At 48.4% G+C, this 12173-nt stretch overlaps 1 protein-coding gene and 1 long non-coding RNA gene across 20 annotated transcripts in view; one reads left to right on the forward strand and one right to left on the reverse strand.

Annotated features, from left to right (window-relative positions):
- Positions 1-11395, forward strand: part of flncb (filamin C, gamma b (actin binding protein 280)) — a 41500-nt gene extending 30105 nt beyond the window's left edge. For 4 of the 19 annotated variants that reach the window (XM_081604245.1, XM_081604251.1, XM_081604250.1 and 1 more), the window contains 19 exons: positions 664-911; positions 1254-1346; positions 1640-1739; positions 1834-1974; positions 2378-2506; positions 2608-2781; positions 2920-3093; positions 3248-3451; positions 3521-3673; positions 4232-4354; positions 4472-4729; positions 5419-5688; positions 6853-6990; positions 7171-7286; positions 7361-7493; positions 8344-8523; positions 8590-8808; positions 10086-10292; positions 10363-11395. In XM_081604245.1, coding sequence (XP_081460371.1) covers positions 664-911; positions 1254-1346; positions 1640-1739; positions 1834-1974; positions 2378-2506; positions 2608-2781; positions 2920-3093; positions 3248-3451; positions 3521-3673; positions 4232-4354; positions 4472-4729; positions 5419-5688; positions 6853-6990; positions 7171-7286; positions 7361-7493; positions 8344-8523; positions 8590-8808; positions 10086-10292; positions 10363-10550 — 3248 coding nt within the window. In that variant the 3' untranslated portion in view covers positions 10551-11395. The remainder of the gene's footprint in view (positions 1-663; positions 912-1253; positions 1347-1639; positions 1740-1833; positions 1975-2377; positions 2507-2607; positions 2782-2919; positions 3094-3247; positions 3452-3520; positions 3674-4231; positions 4355-4471; positions 4730-5418; positions 5689-6852; positions 6991-7170; positions 7287-7360; positions 7494-8343; positions 8524-8589; positions 8809-10085; positions 10293-10362) is intronic. The other 15 variants (XM_081604252.1, XM_008401701.3, XM_008401703.3 and 12 more) reach the window with 11 other exon arrangements.
- LOC145550232 (uncharacterized) lies at positions 7182-11986 on the reverse strand. The gene is made up of 2 exons (XR_014086145.1): positions 11559-11986; positions 7182-11462 (listed from the first exon to the last, which is right to left on the reverse strand). It is a non-coding gene; the product is annotated as an uncharacterized LOC145550232 (long non-coding RNA).
- Between the last annotated feature and the right edge of the window lie 187 nt (positions 11987-12173).

Genomic DNA, 12173 nt, shown 5'->3' on the forward strand with positions numbered 1-12173 from the left:
GAATCTGACTTGGTTCACACAAACCTGGTCACAGACTGGTCTGCTTTGAGAGCAGCAGATTCACTTACAAACAAGTTAATGTGGAGCAAATGTCTTATTTTCACGCCTTCAAACCGGCTGAGATCTTGGACTTACTGAACTAGAGAAGAGAGGTTGGTCATCCACCCAGCCTGGATTCTTCAGGTCCTCTGAACCGTCTCACTGGATTCAGACACAGATCCAGACTGTCTCTGCGAAGGACCGAGTGAAGGCAGCTTTCCCACCTCTGGCTCACATTCAGAGTCTGTAGGCGTAGTCTTCAGCTGTGGTCTTGGTAGGACTTGCCAACAAATCTTCAATTTTTCCTACGGTATTAAAACCAAATCAACAAGCCACCTCTGTCCAATCGGTAACCACCTGTGACAAGCACATTATGAGTCAATGATCCTCCTTTAGACAAAGACCCAGAGTGTCTAGGATGAGAAATAAAAAGCATGTTTAGGATGCAGAGTTCCTCATCTTGGAAAGTTCCTTTCTTGATGAACACGAGATCCAGAAAAGAAATGAAAACACTAAGAAAATGATTTATCTAGACTCATGCATGATTGAAAACCAGAACCCAGGTCTCACAGGTCCTGGACGGTTAGCTGGTATCAAGCAACGACTCCCTGCTCTCCTCATCAGGTTCAGGTCTTGGTCCGACTATCCAGATCGGAGAGGAAACGGTCATCACTGTGGATGCAAAGGATGCTGGGAAAGGCAAAGTCACCTGTAAGGTGTCAACGCCAGACGGAGCGGAGTTGGATGTGGACGTGGTGGAGAACACCGACGGGACATTTGATATTTACTACACGGCTCCAGAACCCGGCCAGTACATTATCACTATCCGGTTCGGAGGGGAGCACATTCCCAACAGCCCCTTCCACGTGGTGGTGAGTAGAACCTGCAGACTGGCTGGGGTTTGGTTTGGGTCGAGTCCTAGTTTCTGTTGGGTTGGATTTATTCCTGGTTCATTTTGAGGTTTGGTTTGGTTGGGCTTAGTCTGGGAACCCATTTGTCCATTCAGTGGAAACTTCAGACATTTTTTCCTGGAAGTTTAATTAATGATACATTGATTAAACTAAATTAGTTCCTGTTTAATATTATCTGTGTTCTTCGTTTTCAGCCTCCGACTGACTGAACCTGCTGAGTTCAGCCTGAGTGGAGGTTTATTAGCTGTTTGCCTTCAGCTAACTGTTGTGTTTGCTCTAACTGCTGCATCTTGTTCTCGTCAGGCGAGTGAAACTGTGCCAATAATCGAGGAACCATGTGACAAGGTTCAGTTGCAGCAGCCCTACTCGCCCCACGCAGGCTTCTCCCCTCACTGGGTATCAATGCTGCAGACCGACTCTGTCACTGACACCTCATGGTCAATAACAACCCAGATTCCCTGATCCATCCTCTGCCAGCTGCTGCATGAAAACCTGCTGGGCTGAAATAACCAAAGCTTCGCTTTACGTTCATTTCATCTCTTCACGGTTTTGGTCCTGCTGGGTCAGAACCAGCAGTGATGGACCGCTGACTCTTCCAGCCACTCATCTTCCTCCCATTTGTTTCTGGACCCGTTCCCAAAGCTCCCAGTATGCTAGCAGTGACACACCTTCCCTCTGCTTCGGTTTAGGCAACAGACGATCCGATCAGCGCTGCGGATGGGATGGAGCCGGTGCTGCGTCCCTTCAGCCTGGTTATTCCCTTCACCGTGCAGAAAGGAGAGATCTCAGGTACGACACACCACATCCATTCCTCACACTTCATGACTTCATGAAACGTCTCAGTCGCTGTAACGAGTTAAAACCCGGTTGGTGTTTCCTGCAGGCGAGGTCCGAATGCCGTCGGGTCGAACGGCTCGGCCAAACATCGCTGACAACAAGGACGGGACGGTGATGGTGAAATACTCGCCGACTGAGCGAGGCCTGCATGAGATGGACATCAGATACGATGGAAGCCACATCCCAGGTAACTGCTGCCAGACGTTCCGGTCCGCTTGACCTGTTTGAGTTCACTGTTCCGACTCCCAGAACCGGGATGTTCCCTGGACTCACTGAACCATGTTTCACTGTGACCTACAACCATTGATCCTCTCTGAGACCAGCTAAATGGGTCAGAAGGGAAACCAGTTTATGCCACAAACACACCAGGTTCTGGTTCTTCTCCCAGTGGGATGGGCCGTTTGGGTTCATGTCTTCCTGTTACAACAACACAAGACTTATGCTGTAGGAGGGAGGAGCTAAGTCCAACTCTGGGAGAACCAGAGCCTCCAGTAGAACCAGAACCTCCAGTAGAACCAGAACCTCCAGTAGGACCAGAACCTCCAGTAGGACCAGAACCTGTAAAACTGCTACCCTCCTGTGTGTTTCAGGAAGTCCACTGCAGTTCTACGTTGATGCCATCAACAGCGGTCATGTGACGGCTTTCGGCGCCGGCCTGAGCCACGGTGCGGTGAACCGGCCGGCCACCTTCACCATCGTCACCAAAGACGCTGGAGAAGGTATTGGCAGCAGGAAGCAGGTTTTCTATGTTTCAGTCAACAGGAAGCGGAACATGAAGCAGATGAAACGTCTTCATGGTGCGTCCTCTGCCTCTCTGCAGGAGGTTTGTCCCTGGCGGTTGAAGGTCCGTCCAAAGCAGAGATCAGCTGCACAGACAACAAAGACGGGACGTGCACGGTGTCCTACCTGCCCACCGCGCCCGGAGACTACAGCATCATCGTCAAGTTTGATGACAAAAACATCCCGGGAAGCCCGTTTATGGCAAAGATCACAGGTACGGAAACTCCACAGGGAAACCTCTTCTGGCACAAACAAATCAGATCAGTCTGAGTCTGGACCATGCTGAGAGAATGAACCGACTGCTGGCCCACCGGGCTGGTTCACTGTTCACTCCTTCATGCTTCATCTTCAGGAGACGATGCCATGAGGACGTCGCAGCTCAATGTTGGCACTGCATCCGACGTTTCCTTAAAGATCACAGAGACGGACCTGAGCAGCCTGTTGGCAACCATCAGAGCGCCGTCCGGCCATGAAGAGCCGTGTCTCCTGAAGAGGCTCCCCAACAGACACATCGGTACCTGTCCAGGTCTCGCATGGCATTTTCAACAGTTGGTCTCACCGTGGAGCACAGAAAGTTCCTGAAACGTCTTGATAGATCTGATTTGGGAAAAACGGGACAGAAACCTTGTGCATTTCTCAACATGTCACAGGAAGTGATGTCTGATATGTCATTCATGCAGGAATCTCCTTCACCCCGAAAGAAGTGGGTGAACATGTGGTGAGCGTGAAGAAAAGTGGGAAGCATGTGACCAACAGCCCGTTTAAGATCATGGTGGGACAGTCAGAGATCGGCGACGCCAGCAGGGTGAAGGTTTACGGCCAGGGCCTGGTGGAGGGACACACCTTGGAGGTTGCAGAGTTCATCGTGGACACCAGGAATGCCGGTGAGGACGCATACCACCTGCTGGGATTGGGTCGGGGTTTCGGTTCTGACGGTCCGTTTTGTTTGGTAGGTTACGGCGGTCTGGGCCTGTCCATCGAGGGTCCCAGCAAAGTGGATATTAACTGTGAGGATGTGGACGACGGGACGTGTAAGGTGACCTACTGCCCTACAGAACCTGGGAACTACATCATCAACATCAAGTTCGCTGACCAGCATGTTCCAGGTAAAGCCAGAAGCTGCTGCTCTGCCTCCTGACATGCATGCTGGGAAACAGGAAGAGGCGGGGCAAACACCAGGAGCACTAGGTGCTGTTACAACCTTTAAACGCGTCAGATCAGACAAAAAGCCTGGAGAAAGGTAAAGAAGCGAACATGTAGAGTAACACTGCCCCCTACAGGCAGAACCTGAAAACAGATTATACTAATTCAGGCCCTCCAGGGTTTCTCCGTGTTTTTGTGATGTTGCTTTAGAAATATTTGCAAGGAATTTTACTCATTAATACATTTTTATTAAATATTTCGTTTTTTGTTTCTCACCAATCGCGGATGATAACCTGACTTCAAGTCAGGCTGAGACAGAAATACCACCACCTGCAGGTGGGAGTTGGTATCACTCCCAATAATCAGTTATTGATCATTTTTGCAGAAAATTTGCAACATACTCACAAATATGCATTAACCCAAAAACCAAGGGGGATCTGTTTATTTCCAAACTGGCAGAACTGATTAAAGCAGCAGATTCTGACTGGGTTTAGTTTGACGTTGCTGGTGTTTCCAAACAGGAAGTCCATTCACTGTTAAAATATTTGGCGAAGGCCGGGTGAAGGAAAGCATCACCAGGAAGCGGCAGGCCCCCTCCATCGCCACCGTGGGCAGCACCTGTGACCTCAACCTAAAAATACCAGGTAGTTTGTCTTCATCTTCTTCTCCACTCCTCTTCCTCTGTCTTTCCTGCCTCCTGCTTCCTCACCTTCATCTCCTTCTTGCTCCTGTCCTCCTCCTTTCATGCCTGCCGCCTGCAGGAAACTGGTTTCAGATGGTTTCCGCTCAGGAGCGTTTGACCCGGACCTTCACCCGCAGCAGCCACACCTACACCCGCACCGAGCGCACCGAGATCAGCAAGACTCGAGTCGGAGAGACCAAGCGGGAGGTCCGGGTGGAGGAGAGCACGCAGGTCGGAGGAGATCCCTTCAGGGATGTGTTTGAAGATTTTCTGGGCCGAGACGGTCTGAGCGGGTTCAGCGGGATGCCAGCCGGAAGCCGCCTGCCGCTGCAGGACGGTGTGTGTCCCTGAAGCTCGTCCTGCTGCTGCTTGGCTTCTGTCTTTAACCACAAACTGCTCTCAGGTTCCCCTCCAGCCGCACATCAAGTCCCATCGGTGCTGCAATACCCAGAGTGAACAGATGGGGGCGGTGTTTCCTTCCTGTTTGACAGTAGAAACATGTCGTCACCTTCCTAAAACAAAGACATGTCGGTTTCTAGCCTGACGTGATTTTCTTGTTTTATTTGTGTTATATTAATCCTTTAACAAAAAATAAGTGGTGACTTTTTTGCATTAATAATTTTTGGTAAAAAAAAAAAAAAAAGACTCGGGCCATTATTTTAGGAAGGTGACGAAATGAAACTTTGTATAAAGCTGTTAATACTTTTGTCCCAGTAATAAAATATAAATATCTAATTCAGCCTCAACCTGGTAGAGTAAAAATTAGTTGTATTTTTACTCATTACCAGCTGGACTAACTGTGTTTACTATATTTATATATATTTTATTTCTGCATGAGAAAAATAAAGCAGTGGTGCAGAAACATAGTTAACATGTAGAATAAAAATCAAAGAGAACCGCCAGTCTAAACGCAGCTGAAGAAGAAAGGAGTTATTTAGGTTTCCCTTAGCTCCGCCCAGCTGATGACCTGTGATGTCTTTGTCCTCCCGTCTGTCCCGTCTGTCCCCGTCCTGCTGTGTCCCTCAGGTGAGGCAGCCAACCAGGAGATGACGGCTCAGGTGACGAGTCCCGGCGGAAAGACGGAGGACGCAGAGATCATCAAGGGAGAGGACAGCACCTACAGCGTCCGCTTCGTCCCTCAGGAGATGGGCCCTCACGTTGTCAGTGTGAAGTACCGGGGCCAGCACGTCCCTGGGAGCCCCTTCCAGTTCACGGTGGGGCCCCTGGGGGAGGGAGGGGCCCACAAGGTCCGAGCTGGAGGAACCGGACTGGACCGCGGTGTGGCTGGACTACCCGGTAGGCTTCAGCTTTTGTTGGTGTAAAATGTGGATTTTTATTAATTTACATCATAAAAAACAAAACATTGGGATCCTCTACGGTTCCAGTTTGATACATATTTACTGGAAGAAAAACATTTCTGGGTCTCGTTTCTCCAACTTCTGTTTTTTACGCAGGAAAAAAACTGATAGAAATCTATAATACAGAATGTACATTTAAGAACTTGCAGCTTAGTTTTCTGTTTTCTTTATATCCTGCAGGATGTTTAGCACTTTTAGATGTTAAGTTGACAGGAAATATTGCTGGAAACCATTGCCAGTGAAATGCTATTTAAACCCACAACTAGTCTTAAAAACAACAAATCAAAAAATACAATTCAAGTGAATATCAATTATTTGCACTTTGTTTAATCCAGATTAAGTCAGGCTCCCAGCTGCAGCGTGTTGAGATGTAAAAACTGCACATAATTCTTTGTTCACAGAGATAAATAATTCTCACTGCTCCCTCAACGCATCTCTGAACGCGACTACAAGTTACTAATGCGGTTCACATAGAGCCGTGCAACCACAGCTAATGCGGCGCAGTTTAAACCCTAACCTCAATGTGGAGTTTGCCAAAGAAAAATAATTCCACCAGGGGGTTGCTGTAAATATCCATACAGGTCGACCTGCGTCCGGTTTGAGGCGCGCGATCTGAGCTCAGGTAAAGGTAAGAGATAAAGCAGTGGCAGCGCTGGGGCGCCAGCTGTGTGATTGGTCCGCCCCCTGGCTTTAAAATATACACTTATCTTTTAGAAATAAATGTGCTCTGCCAGTGAAACACTGAGAGCAACAGAGACACTTTTAATCCAGATTAAATTCTTATTAAAAGTTTTTATTTTTTTGTTTGGATTATTAATTTTTCTAAAAACAAAAACAAGCAACACTTGGCTGGCGAGGAAGGCTAGCAAAGCATGGCGGGCTGCCAGGCTTGTAACAGACTGGAGGAAATCCTGATTAATGTTTTTGAATTAGCATTAGCACACCGACCTTTGTAGCTAGCGGAGCCCACCTCAACCTTCAATGCCCTGCAGCTTCCTGGACGGTAGCATCCAAGTTCTGCACCTGTACCATGAGAAAGTCCCGTTTCAGCTCTGGGAAGCTGCAGCTGTGCCGTGATGGAGCGCTTGTGTTTTTTCTGCAGCTGAGTTCAGCATCTGGACCAGAGAAGCTGGAGCTGGCGGTCTGTCGATTGCTGTGGAAGGACCCAGCAAAGCTGAGATCACCTTTGAAGACCGAAAGGACGGATCCTGCGGCGTCTCCTATGTGGTGCACGAGCCCGGTAAGAATGGACAGACCTCAGGTCCGATTTATGAACTTCAGGTTGATTCTGCAGCATGTCAGCCTGATGGGTGTCGCCTTAGGGAGATTAGAACATGCTGGATAGTAGGAACATCTAGAGAGAGTAGATCCCTCAGGATCACCACCAGACACTAAGGATCCTTCTGTTTGGAATCTGCAGGTGATTATGAGGTTTCCATCAAGTTCAATGACGAACACATCCCGGATTCTCCGTTTCTCGTCCCCGTAGCAAGCCTGTCTGATGACGCCCGCCACCTCACCATTACCAGCCTGCAGGTGAGAACATCTTCTAACCAGATGGAGGAGAAACATGTTCTCTGTACCGACACATTGCTCCTCTGTTCGCCCAGGAGATGGGGCTGAAGGTGGGTCAGGAGGCCTCCTTCGCCGTGCAGCTGAATGGAGCCAGAGGCCTCATAGATGCTAAGATCCACACTCCATCAGGGGCCACAGAGGAATGCTACATCACCGAATTGGATAGCGGTGAGAGTCATAGGAGCAGGGGGGACGATGCTGTCAGTGCAGCAAATTCAACATCATATGGGGTCAGTTTAGGACTGGAAGAAGGTAAAGAAATCATCTCCAAAAAACATCTAATTACAGGCAGTTTCCTCCCTCATAATCCTGTAGACCTGGTTTGATTGGAACCAAAACATCAACATTTGTTCCATTTCCAGCTGCTGTGGTTCTGAGTCAAACCAACCTGTTCCCCTCCTGGCCTGTGGGGGCGCTGCAGCAAGAACCACTGAAGGAAACGACACAAAAACCTCTAAAGACACTGAGAGCAACTTCCTTCTTCACCAGATGGAAACTAAAATAGAGGCATCAGATTTTAGCGGTTGGAGGATTTCTCTTTAGTCTTTGGCTAAAGACCAGGAGCCATTTCTGCTGCTAGCGCTAGGCTAGCATGTTAGCTTTGGCTGTTTTTACCCAGAATGCCCTGCGCTGTAGTCCACTTCCTCCATTTGGAGCAGTTTCTGTTCCTTTTGGCGTTCAACTGAACCCAGACCAAGGTTTGGAGGACCAGAGGTCAGAGGTCAATTAATGTTCACACCTCACCAACCAAACCGGACTTTGACTAGACAGACATACTGGAGTTGGATTGAAGCGGCCTGAACTGGACTAGTTTTACTGCAGCCTTAATGAGATGGTTGTTTTTCTTCTAGATTATTTTAGAAGTGACTATTAACCAGTACAGACTGGAGTACCACAGGGTTTACGTCTGAGCTCCTCACATTTCACAACGTCTTCCTGAGCTGAACATGTATTTGTGGCCCTGAGACGGCTCCAGAACCACAGAACTGTTCTGTTAAGGTTCCGTTTCTGTGTTCAGCAGATCAGCACGCCATCAGGTTCATCCCCAAGGAGAACGGTGTTCACTCCATAGACGTTCGCTTCAATGGCAGCCACGTTCCCGGCAGTCCCTTCAAGATCCGAGTGGGAGAACCGGGACAGGTTGGGGATCCAGGCCTCGTGTCTGCCTTTGGTCCAGGACTGGAAGGAGGAACCACAGGTACACACCGTATGATTATACTCATGTCTGTAAACATCAGCAGACTTTCAAACTGTGTTTGTCCAGGTGTAGCATCAGAGTTCATGGTGAACACCTGCAATGCTGGTGCTGGAGCGCTCTCTGTGACCATCGATGGACCTTCGAAGGTGAAGATGGACTGTCAGGAGGGACCCGAGGGCTACAAAGTGTCCTACACCCCCATGGCTCCAGGGAGCTACCTGATCTCCATCAAGTATGGGGGACCCCAGCACATTGTGGGCAGCCCGTTCAAAGCCAAAGTGTCAGGTGGGTCAGCGGTCCTCTCAGGTCAGTTTGTGGTGATCTGAAGGTTTCTGGAGTTTCCCTTTGGGGAAAACCCAGTTAGAGCGTGACTCCCTGATGTTCCCTGACTTCCCTGAACAAAGCTGCCTTTGTGCTCCTGTTCTCTGGAAGCCCGATGTTTCCCTGCTAAAGATAGCACAGTTCCTTGAAGCAGCTTCACTTCAAACTTAAAAAAACACGATCTGATTTATACATTATTGCTGCAGTATTCCCACCAGGAAACGGCATCTGAAGAAGCTGAAAGAAACAACCAGTGTGTCACCAAATGTTTAAGATTCATCCAGACCAGAAAGATCCATTGGATGGACTGGAGATCAACTGCTGGGCTTTACTGAGCTGGAATAATCCCGACTCCTGATCAGGAAACCAGCAGACTGGCTCCAGCACTGAAGTAGAGCTTTTCAGAATATCAATGGTTCCAAACCTTTGGCTAAAACGCAAATTCACCTGCCGATAACCGGACCACCAAAATAAAAGCTGGGTCTCCTGAACCTCTTTATAAACTCTAGCCTTTGAATCGATTCTTGTCTTCTCTTTATCGTTAATTTTTTCTTGTTTCTTGAACATTTAATCTGCAAACAAAGGATGAGCCGTTTTAAAGCAGACGTTCACAGTGACGTTAAAACGGTGATACATCAGTCGCTCACCAAGATCCAGTTTTTATTTTGATAAAAATAAAATCACTTCTGCTTATCGGCAAGTGAGTTTGAAGATCAGCTAAACATTTAGCTGGGACGAGTCTCAGAGACTCTGAGGGTTTACGTTTGTAAATTAAGTATTTAGCTAGATTAGAACCAACTGAATATTCAGTTCTCTAGAACCAGATCTAGAAGAACTCTTGATGCTTAAACGTACCAGATGTTCTTTGCTCAGAAGCTTCCTGCTGTGCTGCAACAGCTGAACTGGGATCAGATGAGCCGGGTTGTCAGATTAGTGTCGGATCAGTTGGTCCACTAGCCGACCTTTGACATCATCGGCCTCATCAGAGGAAGATAGATCAGGACTTTGGGAACCATTGCCTCCAGAACCTCTTCCACCTGGAAAGACGGTTGCACCACAGATAGAAATGTTCTGCAACATGCCTGACTGCCCTGGCTCCTTATGGATCTTCTGATGGGTCCCACCATAACGAGGTTTCCTTCTAGTCTGGAGGTTTTTCCAACCATCAGATCTGATTCAGTTCCTCTGCAGTAGGAGATCTCTCTTCTCCCTTAGAGTAAAATGTTCTCCTTTTCCTGCAGGACCTCGTCTGTCCGGAGGTCACAACCTCCATGAGACGTCGTCTGTTCTCGTAGAAACCGTCACCAAGACGTCAGCGATGGGCGGGGCCTTCGCTTCCTTTCCCAAGTTCTCTTCAGACGCCAGTAAAGTTGTCTCTCGCGGCGCTGGCCTCTCCAAAGCCTTCATCGGTCAGAAGAACACATTCACAGTGGATTGCAGCAAAGCAGGTGAGAACCGAGGCGAAGCAGACGGTTTCCTGACGCTGCTGGACGTCTCTGATGGCGTTTTGTTCTGCAGGTACCAACATGCTGATGGTTGGGGTTCACGGTCCGAAGACGCCCTGCGAGGAGGTCTACGTCAAGCACATGGGCAACAGGATGTACAACGTGACGTACACGGTGAAGGAGCAGGGCAGCTACATCCTCATCGTCAAGTGGGGGGATGAGAACATCCCAGGAAGTCCTTTCCATGTCATCGTCCCTTAGAGACTCTGCTACATCTCATCCTCCACCAGGCACTGAAAACTTTGCACTTCCTGGATTTTCTCATGTTTGTCCTCCTGCAGCAAATGTTAACCTTTTATATCAGCTTGCCATATGCAATGTGACGCAATGTGGTGCCTTGTATCCTGACTGTTGCTCCTCTGGAGAACTCAACCTGAACTGCTTCAGCTGCTCCAGGATGACGATCCAGGATGTGAAACGTCTCGTCTTTGCTGACTGCAGCAGGACTCTTCATTATAAGGTCCATCTCTGCCGGGCGCCGGCCCGGCAGAGATGGACCTGATGTGTCTGATGAAAATGCAGCCAACCAAAGCTCAGACCTGCTTCTCCAAGAAACATCCTTCAGGAACCCACCTGGTTCCTCCAAACGAAGCTGAGAGTTTACTCTTGTTTGATTTTATACTCTGCAAAAGTCAGGATTCAGCCTGGAAGCAGGTCCAGCTCTGTCCAGGTTGCTCCAGTTTAAAACGTAACGTTCATGCAGCAGTTTGATCTGGAAGGTCTTGGCTCTAAGGTTGGAACTGGAAGAGGAACCGGCTCTGCAGCTTTCAACAGCAGACGCTTGTTTCTTCTGGATCCGTCTGGAGACTTCCGGATGTTTGGGTTCTTCTGATGCATCAAACTGTGCTGTGACTTTTTATTTATTCTCTTTGAAATGGTCTTACTGGTGAAAGGAGCCGGGTCTGACCCGTCACCCGGTTCTGACCCGTCACCCGGTTCCCTTTGAGTTTTAACACAGTACTGGAGTGACATTTTGTAGTTTTGTATGAGTGAAACCTACGTCATGGTGACATTGTGCAGGCATAATAAACTTCCTTTGCAACCTCCATGTCAGTGCTGCTCCGCTCTTTCTGCTCCTCGCTGTTTCTCCTTCAGGAATCACCAAACGTCTCCCTACATTGGCAGGAGAAGAACAGATACCTCTGAAGAAAACCTACAGCTGGGAAAATGCCATTTTTCCTGCTAGCTTGTCTGATTTGGTAGTATTACCCAGAATGCCCTGTGCCGTCATTCACTTCCTGCTTGTGGAGTGGTCTCCGGTCCGCTTGGCATTCACATTCGAATGGAACCAGAGTAGTTCTTGTGTAATCAAACAAACTCCAGCTGAGATCAACTCCAGTCATGTCGTAGTTGGTTCCGACCAGCAAGGGGCAGCAGAGACACGGCGAACTGTCTGCAGACTATTTAAGGACCAACCGACCCAGATGATTCAAAAAGAATTGTTCAGTTTCTGCTTGGAGAGAATCAGAGACTTGCTGAACGATTCAGTTGGAAGATCTTTTCCAGCTTCACTTCATTCACTGATAAAAAGAAAAAAGGAAGAATGAGAAGGACAACGGGAATTCTTCCTGGAATCACTTCACTGGTATTTGGACGAAGTCAATAATGTTGGGGACATTAGAAATGTCCTCGCAGCCTTAAGGGACCCAGCAGATAACCATATCCGTTCAGGTCCCCACAGACAGAAAAACAGGTGAATGTGTGTGTGTGTGTGTGTGTGTGTGTGTGTGTGTGTGTGTGTGTGTGTGTGTGTGTGTGTGTGTGTGTGATTTTCCTGTTTTTGTGAGGCCCGGTTCGGTTCCGGTTCTTTCACTGAAGACATCT

This window comes from Poecilia reticulata, chromosome 23 (genome assembly GCF_904066995.2).
Source record: "Poecilia reticulata chromosome 23, P_reticulata-male-v2, whole genome shotgun sequence".
NCBI lineage: Eukaryota > Metazoa > Chordata > Actinopteri > Cyprinodontiformes > Poeciliidae > Poecilia > Poecilia reticulata.